At 36.7% G+C, this 21,102-nt stretch overlaps 1 protein-coding gene across 1 annotated transcript; it reads left to right on the forward strand.

Moving 5' to 3' along the window:
• Nucleotides 1–633: 633 nt before the first annotated feature.
• Nucleotides 634–19,754, forward strand: WDR41 (WD repeat domain 41; the record flags this gene model as incomplete). Its single annotated transcript, XM_009867087.1, has 12 exons — nt 634–749; nt 4,493–4,541; nt 5,454–5,585; nt 5,942–6,004; nt 6,508–6,619; nt 7,976–8,038; nt 9,212–9,322; nt 10,036–10,220; nt 13,046–13,167; nt 14,138–14,226; nt 15,974–16,107; nt 19,602–19,754. Coding segments are annotated over 12 exons (1,329 nt in total), but the record flags the coding sequence as incomplete, so codon positions are not given.
• Nucleotides 19,755–21,102: the final 1,348 nt, after the last annotated feature.

Consider the following 21,102-nt stretch of genomic DNA (forward strand, 5'->3'; position numbering starts at 1 on the left):
TGCCTGGTGATCAGCTTACACTGAGTGATTGATTGTTCTTTTATTTATTAGTCTAGTCGGGGGTAATTGTTCTATAAAATGTTTAATCAGTCTCTGGTGGTTTTTTTAAGCAGTTTGCTTTGGTGTTCTGTGCATATAGTCCCAACGCATATTTTATATATAATGTAACATTCTTATTAATTTTAAATATGTCATCTTTTATAGAATTTTAAAATTTAACAGTAGATGAAAGATATGGGAAGTTCATAGACCTTCTGGAAGAGGTATAATTTAATGAGAAACTGAATATATGATGAATTAAGTCATGAGGCTGGCTCCACATGACAGCTCGTGACTAAACTGGGTTTTCATCTCTGTCTGTCAGTGATTAAAGCAGTACGGGATCTTTTTGGTAAACAGAAAATGCTGTATTATAATTTAAAATGCATGCTGTAGAGAGATATTATCTACTTGAAATAGTAAAGTAATGATTTTCATTAAAGCAAAATGGTATTTCAGGAACTTAGTTTAACTTCACATTTACCTGTGTATCTACACATGAGACTGTATGTAGATTGTTAAGACATTTCAAAGACCTCGTGAAGATAATTATGTCAGTACAAAATAAATCTAATTCCTTTTTATGGATTTTAGAAATCATCTGTACAGACAATTGGTGAAGAACAAATACAGAATCCTTACACTGAGCTCCTTGTGTTAAAAGGCCATCAAGATATAGTACGATTTCTAGTGCAAATAGATGACTGCAGGTATGAAATTGCATTTCAAATTGTTTCATAGCATCCTTGACAGTACTTCAGAGAATATTTATGAAAATGTAGTAATATTTTTAATCACCTCTGGTTTTGATGGGGGGAGTGCAGGGAAAGCCTGGTTATACAGGCAAGGGATGAACATTCTCTTTTCTGGATATGTTAGGTCTTTTGCCTTCTGTTATACTTTAACAAGAAAATAATGATGATGGAGTTATGTTTTTGGTACAAATTCGTTTATTTAAAAGAAATGCTTTTAGCTAATACATCCTTTCTGTTTCAAGATGTTCTTCTCTGTACATGCATACACACACTTTCTCCCAGGATGACATGTGGTAGTGTCTACTTCTGAGTGGGTACATGGGTTGAAGTTTTTGAACTGAGGACACCTTTTGGTTCGTCAAAAGAATGTAATATACTTCTACATATGCGCTGTAGCAACTGAGCATGACATTCTCAACAGTATTGAATATCCTTTCTAATGTTTTGTTACTCTTTTGAAACTAGTGCTTGATTCACTTGAGCTTCAATTCATGCAACTTTTTTTCTGAACTTCTGAAATTTTGAAATTTTCATAACTTCATTCAGAGTGACTGCTTAGTAAAATTCAACATATGCCAAATCTCTGCATTGCTCTCTCCTCCAGTTTGATTTAGTTCAACTTGCTCTACTTCTTTGAAACCTGACAGTTCCTTTTTTTTCTTTCTTCCAGTTTTTAGCTTTGTGCACTTTTTCGTATATTCTCTGACAAACTTTATCTGTTCTGTTATTAGTTTGTTGAGGTTAAGTTCAACTTTATTGTGAACTCTGGGGATGGAGTTGTCTAAAAGCTGGAAAACTGGTTATGAAGCAGAGATGAAGTCACTACATTTACCATTGTTGCTTTGGAAGTGTGACTGAGAGAATGAATTATGATAGTTTTACATTACAGCCTGGCTTTTATGCTAGCTTTGTCTAAATTAGCCTTGTGTGTTCTCTGATTTAACTTAATCCCACTAGAGAGGAAACATTTATTTACCTTAAAAGTACAGTTGTGAAGCCTTTAGTCAGTAGTAAGTGTAATAAGTAAGTAATAACTGTAGTATGTTTTGGCTGATGTAGAGAGTAAATGAAAAAACGTCTGGAACGGAGAACAAGAGTCTCTCTGTTAAGGAGTTGCATATCTTTTGTGGATTAGGAATAGAAGGGGATTTCTAATATATTAATACACTGCATAAAGTTAACATGAGTAAGAGTTTGGTTTATATCGTTGCATGGTACAGCAAGTGTTTTGTGAAGGAAAGTTCTCTCCTCTCTGTGTGTTGATTGGACAGGTGATCTCTTCCAAATTTGGAATGCCTGTCAGATCTTACTTTTTAATAATTCCGTAAATAAATAAGTAAATATGTATGTAAAATATTAACAGAAGACTCCATGGAGAATTTTTAGCTTGTCAGTTTTAATTCTTAATGTCATAAATACATGTATCTGAGAAGTTACATGCATTACCATAAAATATATTTTTCTATATTGCAGTAATCCACCAGAAGATTCATATAAAAATAAAAGAATCTTGTGGGGGTTTTTTCAGTCAATTTTTTTTTTCTCAGATGAGTTATTAAAATAACCTTTCTTCAAAGTACATTTTCCCCAAAATACATGCTCAGTAAATGTAAGTGGCCTTTATAAAAAATACTAGAGTGTTCTTAGATTGCATACACTGTCTGATGCAAAGAAATCTTTTACCATTTTGGGCTTTGTTGTATGGTAGCAGCTAAATTATTGAAGCTAAACTAACGATAATCAGTGTAAAACTAAAGCCTGGGTGGCAGCATTGAAGGGATGTTACCAAATAGCATTTGAATAAGAACTGAGTTATATAGCTGATTAATATTCTGAGATTTTGAGGAGTTGTTTCACTGGACAATAATTCTAAGGGTTTATTAAGAATACAGTAGTTTCTGGATTATTAAGCAGCTGATAATATTTTTCACTTAATTATTTTCAGTAAAATTAGTATTGTTACTCAGCTTTTGAAATGTTCTTATTTAGTTTTTGCAGCTCTTCCATTGTGCACTTTTTGTAAGCTGTTGTAAGCCAAGTTTCACGCTTCAGGTCTTTAGATAATATCATCTTATTGAGAGTTTTGCAGAAGGATTTTCTTGTTTTCTCAGTGGCTCAGCTAAAACCAGTGAGCGGAAAATTTTCTCAGATTGGTTTTTGAAGATACTAAATAAATCCTGTATAAATGTAACAGAAAGCTATGATTTTTAAATTTTTTTTCTTTTCTCTCGGACTTTTTAAGCATGAAGGAAGGGTCATACTGATTGGAAGATCACTAAAGAAGGCAAGAGTCTTCCAAAAAATGGACCGAGATAAAATTACATGTAATACTCCAGCATTTGACACATTAAACTAAACAGAGTTCTTAACACATTTTAAGAATAGCTTTTTTTTATTGCTCATTTGATCATTCCGTGCTCCTTCAGGAAAGAGGTGAGGTTATAGATGATGGTGATCATGCCTGGAAAACAATCAGGTGGGCCATGAATCTCTGCATTGCTGAACAGAATGCAACTGTAGGATAACTGACTCTACAACATACCTTTATATCGAAATGAAAATCCTGATTTAGAAGATGAGGAGGGAAGTACACAAATCAACACTGTTGAACTTAGGTGTTGATGAATTACACTTGTGCCTTTTTTGAAACACCTGTTCTCTTTCTGGAGTTTTGTTTGTGTGGCACGCAGTTCCAATATTGTTCAAGAAAGGAACTGGAATTTAAAGGTTTATTGCTGAATTGTGAGAGTCTTACTGTTTTAAGTTCTTGATATAACAAAACAAGGTGTAATAGAGCTAAAATATGACTAAAGATAAGAAATTACTGTTAGCAGAGGTGTGTGTGAAAGATTTTTTTGCTCTTATCTTTTTAAAGAAGGGGCTGGGCTGGGTATAAAGTAATGGAAGGTATGAGTGAAGTACAACTTACACATTTTTTTTTTTTCACTATAATAGAATAAAACAGGAGGGTATGTCCAAGAGTGATAAAACCCTGTGGTTTTATTCCTGAGAAGTTACTCTCTTAGCAAGTTTCACAAACTTTCTAACTGCAAAGAGTTTAAAAGAAAAGACTTGTGTATAGCCAGTGAAACTATTCACAGCTGGTAACAGAAAAAAGTTCAGAAGTGATGTAACCTCTTCTTCATGACTTTAATGTGAGATTAACATGCTAATATGAATGTGTTTTTTTTCCTCACGATACTCCTTTCATCTGGATTTTTAGCAGAAGTCGAGTTTAGGACCTGAAATGCACTCCGTTTGAGAGTTCTTTTAAGTCAGAGTTTAAAGCATCACGATAAATACTTGGCTTCTCTGATTCTGGGCTTACTGGTTTGTATCTTGTTAGCTATCTTGCAGTCAGTTACCTCTAACTAGTAGTACTCAGGTTTAAATGCTGCTCTTATTTGGTGTGTAAGAGCTCATATTTTTAAGCAAGATAAATACTACTTTAATATCGAGTTCTGTTTATAATAGTATATATTGGAATTCTTAAGCCTTGTTCTTAAGTATATGTTGATAAACACCTGTTTAAATGTAGTGCTTTCAGTTTATAAGCTGTAATGAGATTTACAAATATGTGTTTATTCTTTGAAGCTGAGTTCTGATAGATCTTGTCAATTTTTTTATTACATCACTTTATTGCTTTTCCATTACATTACACTATATTGAAGTTTTCACAACTATTTTTTTTTCCCCAGGTTTGCATCTGCAGGAGATGATGGAATCATATTTCTTTGGAATGCTCAGGTTAGCTTGTGTACTCTGGAGAGGGTAGAAATTGGGGAGATGAGTTAAATACCTAGTAATGAAAAAACACAACAAATAAGAATTGTTGCAGAGTTACTGTTTGAAAATGTAAAAGTGGAGGGAATCTGTTAAATCTTAGTTTACAAAGGAGAACTAGGAAAGTAAAAGTTATGTCAACCCAAGAAAACAGTAAATTTTAAAAGTTCGAATGTTTTGGGAAGTCAGTGGTTTTAGAGATTTGAGATGAAATGATGATGTGAAAAGCAGAAGTTTATTTGAACTTGTGGCTTTAATTCTTCTTTTAAAATATGTTCAGTGTTTGTTGTAAACACTGAAATATTGATAAGTAACTCAACAAATATGTAGCAAGGTCCCAGTCCTGCCAAGATTATATATATATATATATATATATACACACACACAGTTAAATTTTAAGTACGTTTCAGTAGCTCTACTAGCTGTATCTGTTTGTAATATAACTGAGTCGATTGAATGAAGAGCTAACAAAATTGGGTTTAGGAAAACGCCAAAGTCAGTGAAAGTTAAATATTTCATTCAGTGCAGAGGCAATGCCTTTTTTCAAATAAGTGCTTTTTTCAAATCTGATTTACTGTACTATCTGTTAAAACAGGTGAATTGTCAATATTTGCATTAAAAGGAAATGAGTTTAATACAGAACTTAGTTCTTAAGGGCTCGATACTCCGTTACGCTTTCACTTAATATCTTATTTAGTTCTGAGTAGAATCTTAAATGATATTGAAGGAATAAGAACTAAATCGATAAATTGCTTCGAAAGGGGAGATTTTAGACGTTTAAAAATTGTTGCTTTTAAAGTCATTTGATACCCATGTCATGCTACAGTAGGTATTTGCCAAATTTTCTCCTAAATTTTCCGTGTTTTTATTTTTCAGACTGGAGAAAAGCTTTTTGAACTTCATGGACACACACACAAAATTACAGCTATAGCACCATTTTCTTCGTCAGATGCATCTGAAGAAAAAGCACATTTGATTTTGACAGCATCAGCTGATAGAACAGTTATTGTATCCTTAGATGTGACAGGATTCAAATTTATATGGGCTTTTTGTTGGCTTTTGCTTTTAAAGGTAGCATTGAGACAGACCGCTAGTTGCTTAAATTTTTGGCTGATAGGTGTAATTAGATTACACTAAGATTTTAGTAGTTATTGCTCATAGGTAGATGCAGCCTTGCTACAAAAATGAATTCATAACAGGCCTTTATTACTATGTCATTTTGGCCAAATATTGAAAAGGCAATCAGGGTTTAGAAGACAGAATCTTTGCATAGCTATTTCCCAATCTCTCATTTAGTTACAAACACAGCAGTTTATAAATATAATGTATAAAACTCTTTCAGTTTCCTTAATGAATAAAGTCAGGTTTGGGACTGCACTAGTGGCAGACAGGTTCAGAAAGTGTCATGTTTCCATTCTACTGTAAAGGTGAGCTGCGAAAACCCTAGGTATGTCTATAATTTTGTTGTGTAGGAAGATCTGTTATGTATAGCTCATGGGCCGTACGGGCAGGTGTGCTAAAATGAACAGCACTGTTTGGTTTACATAATGGGTACGTAATAGGTGGATGAAAAGTGAACATAATTTTTAAATTGTTTTTGGAACTTCAGTCCATTTATTTATTTTTTTTTGAAAGCATGTAGAATAAAGGTAACCTTATGGCTTGATTTTGTTGCTATAATAGGCTGTCAAACTAGTTCTTGAATGTTAACAGTAGTAAAAAAAATCATGGAAACATTGGTTTTTGTTGATGGAAAGTATAACTGTGTAACATAGTGTGCAATTAAGTCTTAATTTCTCAGGGAAATGACAGCTTAGTACTGTATTTCATAGTACTTACAGCTTTATCTAGCTAAAGCTCATGATTATCTCACTGAGAAATTCCCTGTAGAACTTTTGGAGCGGACATATATCTGGTTTTCGTTCTGCAGTGTTTGACAGTTCTTCAAAGACTGGATGTATGGTTGTCTGGAGGGAGTGATCTATGTGTTTGGAACCGAAAATTAGATCTCTTGTGTAAGACTAGTCATCTTACTGATGCAGGTAAAAATGTAAATGACTATTATACATGTTAAAGTGCAAGTAAAATGGATCTGTATAATGATGCAAAACCAACTTGGCAAATTCTCTTTAATTATAATGATAACATTATGTGTTAGAGCTGCTCGCTATTTTTTTAAATATCAGACTTAATAGTTTCAGAATTAAGACTGCTTTTAATCTCCAGTGCTCGTGTGAATTTTAGAATATGTCAAATCTCAGTAACTGCACATTAGGTTGGATTTACAGGACAAGATCTCAGATGCTGATTTATGTTTGCTGTAATGTGGACCAGAGCCCTTGGCTGGCTTTTTTTGTGAACAAGCTGGAGTTTTATTATTCTTAAGTAAAGAAGCAGTAAAGATTTCTTTTTATTATTAAGAATCAGTACTTCTGATGTAGAAAATGCAAGTTTTATAAGAGGTACAGTAAATGTAATCAGATCTTAATGACAATTTTGCGTTGCTGTTAATAAGCTTATATATATTTTACCTGTCCATGCAAAGAAAATTGTTGCGTATTATTGCTAGACTTTACAAAGATACTTAAGAAGTTGTGAATCAAATTCAAAGTTAGAACCAATATTTTCTTTATTTTTGTCACAGAATGGTGTTAGTGGTAGTCAAAACTTTCTGAATCATTGAGGATATTAGTACTTCTTTTGGTTCAGTATGAAATACCATGCCTAATACCATTTGGAAGTGGTGCTGTAGTGCTTAGAATGAGTTGAAACTTTTGTGCAAGGGGTCAATGGGATGTGCAACATAGGCTTCCTCTTCCCACCTAATCTCTTGTTTCCATTGTGGGGAAAGAGATAGTTGGGGAATTTTCCTTTAATGGTGTAGCAGCACAGACTTAGGAAATTCTGTGCAGGATGAAGGCAGAGTAACAGCAAGGATGACATTTTGTCTTTATCTTCACACTTATCTTTTATTCTTCGTCTGGCTCTGCACAGTAGTTTTTTTATCATGCATCCTGTGGTAGTATCAGTATCTAATAACTTTGGTACTTCACATGCTTAGAGTCGCAGGAATTACTACAGTGTACTTAATATTGTCCAGAATTAGGACGTAAACATCTTAATGGTATTTAAAATATAAAGGTAATTCTCAGCCTCACCTTAAATTTGATGTTCAGAATTCTGCTGGGTTCAGGACCAAAACTCCTGACTCTACCTCCATCTGAGGTAATCTATTCACTTCCAATGCCATTTAACTTTCACATCAGGCAGCATGCTTTTATTTTGATAATAACTTATAAGTGGAAGAAAGATAATGAAGACTTTTATTAGTAGGGAATTAACAGTTTACTCTGCCAATGAATATACTTTTCTCCCTTATCACCTGTATTTTTTCCAAGGTATCAGTGCTTTGGTTGAATTGCCTAAAAACTGTGTTGCGGCAGCTGTTGGCAAAGAGCTGAGTGAGTATGTCGTATTTCTGTTAAATGTTTATGTTCTTCTTTACAGCTGGTTAACAAAGATATGTGTAAAGAACACAGTGGTGGAATTGTATAGGAAAAGTAAATAGTATGAGGGTGTTATTAGCAACCTTCTCTCTTTTTTCCTTATTTGACAAAGAGGTGGACAATACTAATAATTGAGGAATTTTGCTGAAATCTACATGAAAAAAGCTTTTCTATATTTGTTATTATTAGTGTTATTGCCACCTATTGAGATCCGACAGTGGTGATCTACATTTGTCCTTCTGTAGAAGTCCTGGAGCTCATCATCAGAGCTATCAGGTACTAGCCTTCTCCAGAGCCTCCTGATCCTGAGATCAGGAGTATGAGATATTGCTGGTCACATGCTCTTCAAAGCTCTAATAAGACAATGTGATGGTTTCTATTGCTTAATTGGAGACAGGGTTTCCTATATATGTAAACTGTAAATTATTGGCAAGCTGTTTGTGGAGAGTCTATTAAATAAGAGTATTCTATAAATGTAGTGAAATTTCAAGATAAGGAAAGAAATCCAGGAGAAAAAGTAGAGCACTGCATCAGCAAAACAACAGACTGCTCAGTGTGATTAAATATTTAGCTGAAAAATATTGATCTGATATTTTCATTAAAGAATAATGAGCAAATTAAAAATAGTTGTCTTGCGTTTAGGCACTTGTATACGTCCATCTAAACTTTATGCAATTCTTTTGTAGTGCCCTTGAGATACCATAAAAGAAATCCAAAAACCATTTAACCTAGTCTTAATTTCTGCTGGTCTTGATTAACATATTACTAGAGAATGTTGTTTCCTTTTAAATAATATTTTTCAGTCAGATAAGCCCTTAAAAAGATGTTTTGTCTAACACTTTTCACTTCTGCTTTCTGTGTTGACTGGTTTCTTAAATTTCAGCGTTACTAGGCTGAGAGATTTTATCATGTAGTTGCTGTAGTAAGAGGTCTCAGTAACAACACTGAAATAATTTATTATCATTTCTTTTGATGATCTCAATAGTCATAAGTGGATCTGCACCTCTTGTACTGTCTTACTTATAATATGTTTTAGTTTGTGTCTTTCTGAAAATTATGTGTTTAAGTATAGGTACATTTTATTCTGAATGATATTTCATATATAGATAATTTCTCTATATTTTGAAGTAATTTTTAGGTTGATTGCTCCTAATGATGGATCTGAAGGTTGGAATGTAGTTGAAGTAAAACACCTTGTTGACCATCAGGATAACATTTTGTCATTAATCAGTGTCAATGGTAAGAGCAATTTTATAATGTTACTAGTTTTATTAGTTGCCAGTAGGATATTTCAGCTGTAGAGTTCTTATTGGGACCAAACTTCTAACTGGAGTGAAGCTTCATTAACTAGTAGATGTACCTTCCAGTGTAGGTGCAAAGGTAGTGAAATGTGAAAATACAATGGCTTTATTTATGGATTAACAGTGAAATGAAACCAGGCAGGTTGTGATGTAGGAAAAGGACAAAAGAGGCAAGGTTGTTGATGGGAATAGAGCTCTGGGTCATTTTCTTACTTGGAAAGTTTAAAATGCTGTTTTCTCATATTCTTTCGGATTCTTAAAACGAAATATACAGTGTTATGTTCTTCAATTAGTCCCAAGGTAACTGCTCTGGAAGATGATATAGGCAACAAATGAACTTCAAATACTTGTAAATACTTCTAGTAGTGTTTCTTGCTTTTTGCTCACAGGCTGGTGAATGTTCCCCTTCCTGGTTTTAATTTTATAAAAGAGCTCTTCTCCTTTTCCTCATCTGAGCTAAGCTAGGTAATCAAATGAGTATTCACTCAAAGGGAGAGGTTTTTGTACATTTAGTTACGTGCTGCACATTCTGTGTAGCTTCACTCAAAATTGGGATCTCTTAACTTTCTAAAATTGTAGCTTTGTGTGAAATGGATTTTTTTTTTAACATCATGTGATTTAACTGTGTGGGTTTTTTTTTTTCCCTTCTAGACTTGACTTTTGTGACAGGTTCTCACGTGGGTGAGTTAATAGTTTGGGATGCATTTAACTGGACAAAGCAGGCATCAGAATGCAACTTCTGGGACTCCTCTGTCCATCCAGATATACAGCCAGAAATAAAGTTATCCCAAAGCCCAAATGAAACGTCAGTCAAACACCTAACATCAGATGAGGAGGTAAAAAGCTTTAAATAAACTGCTTCAAGTGGGCTTGCATGATCTTGTCACAGAAGGCCAAGAATTTTGTGTTTTCAGTTTGCTGGTTTTAATATGAGAGGCTTCTATAAAATGTGCACAGAAATTATTATATGATCAACAGTTTTCATATAAATTTTGGTTATTGAGCTAACTGAAGATTATAATGTTGATGATATGAGAACTAACATAATGTCAGAAGAGCGTTTCTTTTTGACTGACAAAGATTTATTAGTTCTTTCCAGTACCTCTAGAGAAGAGTAAACAGGAGGTGTGTATTTTGATGTCATACATCATTCATATTCTGTGGCTTTGGAAATACAGTTTCCACGGTAATGTGCCTCTTTAACAGTTGTATCTGTGAGTACTATGAAGTGAATTAAAGAACAAGCATATGTCTGTGTCTAGTAGTAAATACATATTGCTGCTTCTGTTCAGTTGGGCTATATTCATTTGCAAATAACACAAATATGGGTTCAAAATCCGGTCTGCTTAAATCATGCTTTGGAGATAATCCAAGAGTTCTTGGTTAGAAAATCAGGCAGAAACCAGTTATTTTTTCAGGGAACACTAGAAGTCCTTAGTTTGTTATTTACTTTTGTGAAGTGTTGACAACTGTTATTTGTGAAAGGGAAGATGTTTCCTAGTTTGGGTACAGTGGGATTCGGTTTAGGGGCCTGTAGGCCCATTGCTGGGGAATGTGGAAAAGCCTGAATGTAGGCTGAGAACCAACTAGGCGCCCAATGCATTTATCTGCTTGCAAAAAAGTATTCCTAGAACACTGAAGAGAGAAATGTTGAGGGATGCGTGCATGGGAGAAAAGAGACATAGCCATCTCTAACAGTAGGATTTCCAGTGGTTTTGTTGTCGGTGCTTAGTTCTAGAAGCAGCCAAAAGCCAATCCTATTCAGAAGTCGTATAATTTGCCTTCAGAACGTTTGGATTTCCTGCTTGAAGGCTATACAAGGTGTGTTTTAAAGGAAGGGAAAAGAATTTGGGGGAGTTCAGAAGTAAGTAAAACAATGAATGTGGAATCTGATGCTGCTGAGGGCTTTCTACCATTCATGGAAATGAACTAGACGATTTGCAGAATTTTATTTATTGTAAGACTTTGGAATGGTGACAAGAAAAGGTATTTTTAGCATTACATCCTGAAATACAAGGTGCTTTTAGGGCAGAGCTGTTTGTATTGTAAAGTTCCTACTAAGAAAGTGGTAAAGAAATGTATTACTATAATGAATTACTTTGTTACTTGCTCTATGAATATCAAAGAACACTGTTCCTCCTGTTAAAAACAAAAACAAACAAAAAAGAAAATTGGTAATTTCTCTGTTAGGAACTTTATCCTAAAGAAGATGCAGTGCGTGTGGTTAAAACATCGTTCAGAAAGAAATGGGACGACAAAAGTTTGGCAATACTAAGAAACAATGTTAAGGAGTGCATCTGGTGTCTTGATATGTGTGTTTCTTTGTAACTTGCATGTTAAGATGTGTGTTAATAACAGATGATGCTTCATCTTCTGTTATTTTCTTGAGGTTTGAGATGACCAGGGTTTTGCTGGGGCTTGTGTGGGCGTGGGGATGGGGGGGCAGACACATGACATGTGATCTGTGAAGAGCATCTCTTGCAAAGCTGTAAGACTGTATGAAGCTAAAGAGCCTGTCTCAAGTGGAATACTGTAATGGAGAAAACACTAAGATACACAGGTGGAAGAGTGATGTGGAAAGCTATTGCAGCACACAAACCTTAGAAAATAATAAATACGGGCTTCTTGGTTTAGTAGAGTGCTATCAGCAATGTGAGCTTAGTTTCAGAACTAATGGCACTCCTGCCGAGGATGTGTGTTAGAAAAAACCCAGAGATAAAACAAAACCCAACAAAAACCTGAACAAAGTGTTTTGGACAGTGTCAAAACACCATTGAATATATATAGGAAGTCTTAGTCAAAGACACTGGATTAGCAGGTTTACAAAATTTTGACAGGTGTGTAGTGTGAACTGCTTATGAGACATTAAAGTTTGGGCTGTATAGAAGCAAGCAGGTCATTGAGGGAAATGGTCTAGCGTACCATTACCTAAACAGGGTATGTTAAAAACCCCAAATATGTTCTGAATGGAAGCATTTTGCACTCCTTTGTTCAGTACCAAATACATACCACGTGTACTTACACATGTTTGTACTTTTGTCCTCTCTGGAATTGTTACAAGTCATGAGAAAATCTTAAGTCCAGTGATCTGTTAACTCTTTGTGGCTTCGTAGAGCCATGACAGTTATGAGATGGAATCCCTACACTTTTCTGAAGAAGAGCATTGAATGCAAAATAGTTCCAGATCTTTGCATTATCATATAATACCTTTCTGTGAGAGAGTTCCTTTTCCACGCTCAGTACTGAGCCCAAATGCTTGAGCAAGACCTCTTTGTGAAGCTTCAGTTAAATTAAAAAGAAAAAAAGGCAAAAATGTAGAACAGCTTGCTATATTCTCAGTCTTTCTTGATAAAACAAGAATTCATCAAAGCAAAAAGAGCACTTTTTTAGTGTAAGAACATAAATGTTTGATTGTAGAAATACATTGATTTCTTGGCATCTTTGGTTTCCTCTTAGACCATAAGGTACGGGATGAAAATACAGAAATCAAACAGCTGCTTAGAGTATATCCTGTATGTGTGGGATAGAGCAGTAACATGACAGAAACGAGCTAGATAATGTGGGATAGATGATGTCATAGAACTTGCTGGAAATCCATTACATGCAGAGTGATCTTTCAGTATCTGTTTCTGTAAGGTGTTCCATTGCATTTTCTTTCCAGTGTGTGTTTGCTGCTGTTGGCAAAGGCATATACGTATATAATCTTCAAATGAAGCGTGTGATTGCCTGCCAGAGAACTGCTCATGACTCCTCTGTACTGCACATTGAGAAGCTTCCAAACAGGTACGAGTCACAGTACATTTTGTTAATGCAGTAAAGAAGTGCACAACTTGAAAGGGTGGCTAGAGGCAGTCTGCAAAGCTACATCAGAGTTCTAGGGCAGATACCTGGGCCTTGGTTTGATCTGCTTTTATTAGATAGAGCTTTTTTAATCGGAGTTCTAAAAATGCATCATTGTATAAAATAAATTGTAAAAAAAAAAAAAATCCGATATGCTCGATGCACAAGCTTAGAGTAAAATGTCTATTTTCAAAATCAGGTGATAAAGCACTTTTGTCTACATTGTGAAAGTATTGCTTAATGGCATTTTACTTCTGTAAAGGAAAGTCCTATGATAGATTCTGTAAATATTTTTTACTAAATATTTTGTAACAGTGGAAATATTTTAACAAAAAGTGAGAAATTCCACCTTTTTTCATTAATGCTGACTTTCTAACTGGAACTTATTTTGACAGCCAAGCTGGACAATTTGCTACTCGTATATAATCTAATAGTTGTGTTGTTAGATCTCTTTATATTCTTTTTCAGTGGAGCAAAAGTCTGTAAGAAGATGAAAATTAGGGCCTTGATCTTGTAAATACCTATGCTGTTCTAAACTGTTCTAAACATGTAGTGAAATGGAATGTCTTTCCTTTTGTTAATTTTTCATAAGAAATGCTTAAGGAAAGTAAAGTTATGGAAGCCCATTAGTGGAAATGTATATGCAGACTCTAGACTTGCTGTCTTTTGTTTTACAGAGTGGTATGCTTTTAATATGTGTATTTCCTGCCTATTTTGCAAGTCCATTATAGTTTGTCCTACTGCAAATACAGCTTGTTTTGTAGCGAACATCCGAATGTCCTACTACGCAAAGAAGTTCTAGGAAACTTGTGTAGGATCTGAGGCACTTCCTTTCTCTCTTATAGAAACATCACAAGGTAACTTGCACAGATTGTCATCCATGCTACTGTTGTTTATCAAATTGTTTTTGCAGGCAGCTGATGTCCTGTTCAGAAGATGGCAGTGTGCGCATTTGGGAGCTCCGAGAAAAGCAGCAGCTGCCAGCGGAGTCGGTTCCAACAGGTTTGCTAGTAGTTGGGGATGAAAGGCACGTTTAAAAACAGTAACAGGAAACTCAATATTCACCATATAGCAATAGAGAGGTTTTCAGGCTTTGTAAGAAGTGATAATACCTTGTGTTCAATCAACTGATAATAGGTGTGTGAAGCAACCTGAAGAAGATATGGGTGTACAAGCCCTCCAAGATCTAATATAATAAGGTAGAAGGTCCAGATGAAGCACTTCTGTGCTTTAGAGCTTATTTAGAGTTTACAGTTTTATCATCTGGCATTAAAAAAAATATGACCTCTCCTGACAAACCTTGGTCCGCTTGTCCTTGTCCTGAATATTACTGGATCCTCTACCATGCAGGAGTCAGTAGTTGCAGGACATTGTGAAGAAAGCTAAGGAGAAGATTGCAGATGAGCAGCTGGCACAAACCCCATGTGTTTTCCACATCTCCTCCTTGAACTTGAAGTTACTTTGGGACTCACTTTGAGACTGTATCCAACCTCACTTTTTCATATTAATTTCATGCATCCTACTTTCGGGCATCACGGTCCTCAGCGCTAGTTGCTAGTATTCTAGGAAGCATTTTCCCCAAGTTCAGACATTGTAGCACTTACTGCTCTTTGACCAGGCCAGCAACTGGACACTGGTAGGTGCAGTCTTGGACGGGTGCTCTGGACAATATAATTGTTGTTAGGGACTGGGAGCAGTAATGAACTGCTACTGTCTGTTGTAAGAGTTTTTTTATATTTGAGCTATGAATAATTTTTTGATGGATCTTGTCTACCTGACTGTTCACCTGGTGAGGGTAGTTTTTTGCAATTATCCCTTTGCTGCCTGGGTTCATTTAGAAACACTTTTTCAGGAATGTTCTGTCTTCAGTATTGCTAGTGACAGCTGATTTACACACTTTTGCTTCTTAGTGTGACAATTAGTATTTGATTTCACACTGGAAATCTATAACTTCTGTGGTTGGAGACACGTGAAAGAAACCATATGCAAAACAGGTGGTGTTGATTTGCTGTGTTTTTATTCTAAGGAATCCCCTAAGTAGTTGTTCATCTCCCCAGTTATTTAACCCGCACCAGGGCCGTGGTCTTGCACACTTCTTACTTGATGTGCTACTGAGGCTGTGGGAAAGGGCAGGAAGTAAGTCTGGACTTGCATCATGTACAGAACCCAACTATAATACTTTTGTCAGTATTATTGCACAGTTCTGGAGACGGTGGCGCAAGTGTGTATTTTTTTGTTATCTAAACAGAACGTGTAGAGTATTATCTTTTACACTGTAGTTTGGCTGATAGTTTTAAATCTGAAGGAAAAAGCCAATGGACAGTACAAAACTTGGCAATTCAGCATAAGAAACTTGCTTGCTAACTTGCACCCTGATGCCTTAGTGCAGGACACATGGAGAGAGACTAGCAACTCTTTCTTTTGCACAAGTAACAGTTTAGGAGGACACAGCAAACGTAAACATTATTGTCCTGCATATACCTTTGCTGTTCAGTTAGTTCATTTAGGCAGTCCTTGGATTTATTGCTCAATCCGTATATATTCTCATCCAGGTGAGTAATTCAACGTGTTTGCTAAAATATGCCTAGTAAGGACAAAAGACAAAGTGGCTATGTTTCCTGTTGCACAGTGCAATGCTTCTGTCATTTTGCCATGCAGACTGTCCTGCTTTTAGATCTTAAGTGACTCCTGTAGTTCTTTCTTTAGCTAGAGGAAAGAAATTGTATTTTTGTTTTTTCCCCTCCTCCAGGTTTTTTCAACATGTGGGGTTTTGGAAGAGCAAGCAAGCAGGCAAACCAAGCTGCTAAGAAGACGCAGGAGAATACACCTATGTATTTCTTGGAGCTGGTGGGTGATTTGATTGGTCATTCATCAGCTGTGCAGGTAGGTCAGCTTTAGAAAGAAGAGAAGAAGAAGTGAATTTCACTTAAGTAATTTCGGCAGTGTTTCTTAAACAGCTGTAATTTTCAGCTATTTTGCTCTGGAGGCTGGGAACACATTGATTATGGGATATATTTAGTGCAGTGTGAAAACAATAATGCATACTGATTAAAAATTCTAATGAAAACTCTTAACACCGAGGCCTGTGGGTTGTGTGTACAGATGTATACATACTTGCTCTAATCTGGTGCGGTATTAGGTTTCTCTGTAGACTGAAAACAATACAGCTGTGAACTGTGAGTTTGTTTCGCAATTCATCTTAAATTCGCAATCTAAACAAGGGCTCATATGAAACAAAGTCCATGCAGGAATTTCTTGGCCCTCTGTGATGTGGGCCTTAAGGACATACTTTAATTTTAGATCAGGTACTATTCTGTGCTTCTGTCTGCCTAATAAGAGTATGTGTTTGTTTTAAATGGAATTTTCTCTCCACACCTTTTTATGTTCAGAAACCTGTTGGAGTAACAAATAACTTTCTTAGGATGGACTTATATATGCATTCTGGACAGAAGCAGGGGGAAGGGCAGGTAGAGGGGAGTGGTGTGGTTCTGGAGTAGTTTTGCACACAAGTGTTCATGAAATTGATTGGATTTCAGAACTGCTACTGCCAAAAGCTGAAAGCTTCTCACTAATAGCTAAGGTGAACCTTTCTGCTACAGGGATTTCTGTGAGGCTTTCTGCTCCTCTTTACTATCTTTCTTTCAAAAAAACCCCAAACTTTTGAAAGAGGCCCTACTATCAGTATGGAAAGTTGTTATCTAAGAAAGAGGACATCTATGTAATTCAGCAAGAGGTACAGCAGAGAAGGTGGGAGGAAATGTACTGGGTCTTTGCTGGGATGCTGCAGAGCCAAGGAATAACTGAGGTGATGGTAGATACAGAACACTGCAGGAAATCATGTCTGGAGAATTCTGGTTTTGCACTGTGCAGACTGGAGGAATTGAGCTGGAAATGTTGAATAGTGATGCAATATAATGGTCAAAGTTGGAGACTTGGCTGGAGCTGCCTAGCTGTTAATTGGCTATTCCTGGAGCAGGTGTGGTGGTTCATTCCCTTGCTTTCTCTCATTCCCTCCTTTTTTTTTTTTTTTTTGAGATACTTGGTGTCAGGTGTGATCCCTTCTGTGGAGGGCAAGCTGACCTAACAGGAATGTGTATTGTGAAAGATAAGAGGACCAGTATGGCGAAAGCATCCCTTGATGTGCCTGGCCTCTACTTTCCCCATAGATTGCAAAAACCGGAATACTTGCCTTCCCTGTTGGCTAGGGGTGGCAATAAGAGTCCCTGATAGCCTGGTACATCTGTACCCTGTACCAGGGATGTATGTCAAAAGAGATGATGCCAGCATTTCAAAATCTGGCAATAACATGGGCCTGTGCAACTGGTAGAAAGTGCCAGAGTATTATGCTATCTGAGGGGGCTGGTGTGGTAAAGTACCTGGCAAAAGTCAGTTATGCTAGACCCTGTAAATGGTGTTTGAGCTCTCCTGGGTTGCAGCAGGCTGACCAGCATCTCCACTGAGTTGAGGTGCCTCTTGGGTACCAACTCCTCAAAGCTGTCTTCTGACGCAGGCCAGGGCGAGTATTCCTCCTGGAGTCTCACCTTGACCATTGGTGAATGCTGATGATACATTGTATTTGCTCTAAACTTGATAAAAGGGAAAATTTAATTAGGTTATCTTTACATCCACTTCTCTACTTACTCATGTGCTTAAATATACACATTTGCTTCCATAAGTGTGTGTTCGTGTCATGAGTGTGCTTATATAGACATCTTTGTAGTTGTATGTTCTGTATTTATGCGTATAGACATATATATATATGTTCTTCAACTGAAAATACCTTGTAGTAAGTTAACATGAATCTTGTAATCTACAAAGTTGTCATCAAGTTGCTATAACTTATTCTACCAAATAATTTGTAAATCTTTAAATTGGTTAATGATTAAGTGCTGCTAATTTATTTTTTTTAATCTACCTTGTATCATTAGTAAATGTTGAATAGCCACTAATCACAGCCTTTATCAAATCATTCTTCCTGCGACAGCAGGTAGGCTGTAGCACAGTTCTTGGCCTGAATGCTTCCTCTGTGCAGATTCCTTCAACAGGCTGAAGACTCAGGATACCACAGGCGTGCCATAGTGGCATCACGTGACCTGTTTCCATTGGCTCTTGTATTAAACTGCAATTAGCGGCTAGTTTTAGGCAGCCTTGTGGAGGTCTCTGAAGTCACAGATGACTATATGACTTGTCAGCTCCATTCCTCTTTCAGAATTTCTGCACTGTTGCTGTACCTTTCTTGTGTGTCACAGTTATAGCTGATTTGGCTTCCTCCATGTGACCAGGAACATGCAGATGTCTGTCACAGTTGTTTACTCTTTGATCCTTCCAAGCCTAGTGATGGTAGCCTGTGGTATTCTGTGGAAAAGGGACGGTGTACCCAGGTGAACAGAACGGTGGCTTCTATTGCAAGAAACCAGGAAATCAGAGTTCGTGCAAGTCACTTACTCTTCTACCACTGACTTCAAATCACAGAATCACAGAATCTTAGCGGTTGGAAGGGACTTCAAAAGATCATCTAGTCCAACCCCCCTGCCAGAGCAAGATTACATAGAGTAGGTCACACAGGAATGCATCTAGGTGGATTATGAATGTCTCCAGAGAAGGAGACTCCACAGACTCCCTGGGCAGCCTGTGCCAGGGCTCTGTCACCCTCACAGGGAAAAAGTTTTTCCTAATGCTTTTGTGGAACCTTATGTGCTCCAGCTTGTACCTGTTGCCCCTTGTCCTGTCACTGGACATCACTGAGCAGAGCCTGGTACTGTCCTCATGACACTCGCCCTTTACATATTTATAAACATTATTAGTAAGATCTCCCCTCAGTCTCCTCTTCTCCAAGCTAAAGAGACCCAGCTCCTTCATCCTTTCCTCATCAGGGAGATGTTCCACTCCCTTCATCATCTCTGTGGCTCTGCGCTGGACTCTCTCAAGCAGTTCCCTGTCTCTCTTGAGCTGAGGGGCCCAGAACTGGACACAATATTCCAGATGTGGCCTCACTAAGGCAAAATAGAGGGGGAGGGGAACGTCTCTTGACCTACTAGCCACACCCTAGAATAAGAACAGAATAAGTTTTTTTCTAGAATAAGAATAGAATAACTTTCTTCTGCAGTGTTTTGTACTTTAGCTTCTCCATCTGTAAGGTTTTACTGTCTTTTCTAAACCAAGGTCTTTCAGTGTGAAGTGCTTTTCAAGAGTTGTGTTCACATAGGGGTTTTGTGATGTCAAGTGTATAGAAAGAATACATTGTAATTTTGCATGCCTACCTTCAAGCAGGACCATTTCAGACACATGTATTTGTTTAGTCCAGCTGTACACTGAACGTTTAACCCAGCTGACAAACTCCTGTGAGCATCATCGTAATAGTAATTGTTTCATTACAGATGTTCCTGTACTTTGGTGAACTGGGACTGGCTACATGCTCTGCGGACCACCTCATTATTTTGTGGAAGGATGGTGAACGAGAATCTAGACTCCGCAGTTTAACACTGTTTCAAAAATTGGCACAGAATGGTGATTTGCAGCTCAAATTTTAAATTGCTTGAATACCAGCTACATATGTATAAACTTGATGTATGTTAAATGTGAGCATAAAGGAAAGTCTGAGCTAATGGGAAATGTGACTACCAGTAATATTTACATTTAATGTCATATATTATTATGTTGGAATTTTTATTAGTTGCTACTACCGTTCTCAAAGGAAAATTTTGCATGTTGAAACTTACTTGGCTTATACTCTGTTGTCAGAAATCGTGTTCTTTTGAAAGACTGAAGATAATGATGAGTCATTAAATAGTTTCTAATATTTTTAGTGTTTAAAAATATTGTAGTTGATGTCAAAATTAAGATTCATGAAGAGGCTTAGGTGGCTCATAACTAAAGCAGTTGGAGGCATTCCACAGTGTTATGTGCAGAAAGGAGGCACAGAAAAAAAAATCTGAGGCTTCCTGCTTTATGTAACTTACTTGTTGGAGCTGAACTTTGGTCAGTGATGGCTCAGATTTATGTATCTACAAAAAAATAACCCAAAAGAAACAGTTCTCAAATAGAATTTTTGCATTGGAAGTTACTATCCTGCACCAAAGATAAGAGCAAGAAAGAAAGTAGGCAACAGCAGTTTGTCAGGTTTTAATTTTTGGCAAACAAGGCGTATAGATACTCTCCAGTTGCAGGAGCTGCAGTTTTACCATGACTTAACTTACACTACTGGAGTTTATACAGCACCATTACTATGTCTAACCTCAAGTGTGATGTTTATCTTAGTCTTTCCACAGTGTATTCATCAACTTGTATCTACTAAAAAGCACTGCCCTTACCATGGATTTTCCAGGATATAAAATACTTTCTTAAGCAGTAGCAATTGATGTGTTCAATAGTAGCAAAACAGTTGAATGCTGGTCTCAGTATTCAACTGCAGAGTTTCACTGCCCTGAGTTTGTAAGGAAAAATAGTATTTTAGAGCTTAAAAATAAAAAGCCTCTGAGTACACAATGCCTTTTTCAAATCTGAGGTAGCAGCAGTAATCTGCAAGCTAGACAGGAGTAGGAAAAAAGACAAAAAAAAAAGGCAATGGAACCTTGAACAGATACAAAGAAAGTGGGAGAGAGGATGAGATAATGAGTGGGCAAGTTACCATTGAAACACAGAAGAGCTAGGGAAGTGAGGGGAGTTCCGGAACTCAGTGCTTGTAAAGCCATGTAGAAGAGGGTGCTTTGTTCCTCAGCTCTGCTCAGAAGATTCAGCATTCAAACAGCTCAGGACTAAGTCTCATGCAGCTTTTCAGTGGCACCTTTCTCCTTGCATCAGTGAGGACTGTTTTCAACACGGGAGACTAGACTTAAGATCCAGTCTGCAGTAAGTCCAATTAAAATGAAGGGCTAAGCA

This window comes from Apaloderma vittatum, unplaced genomic scaffold (assembly GCF_000703405.1).
Source record: "Apaloderma vittatum isolate BGI_N311 unplaced genomic scaffold, ASM70340v1 scaffold22200, whole genome shotgun sequence".
NCBI classification, from domain to species: domain Eukaryota; kingdom Metazoa; phylum Chordata; class Aves; order Trogoniformes; family Trogonidae; genus Apaloderma; species Apaloderma vittatum.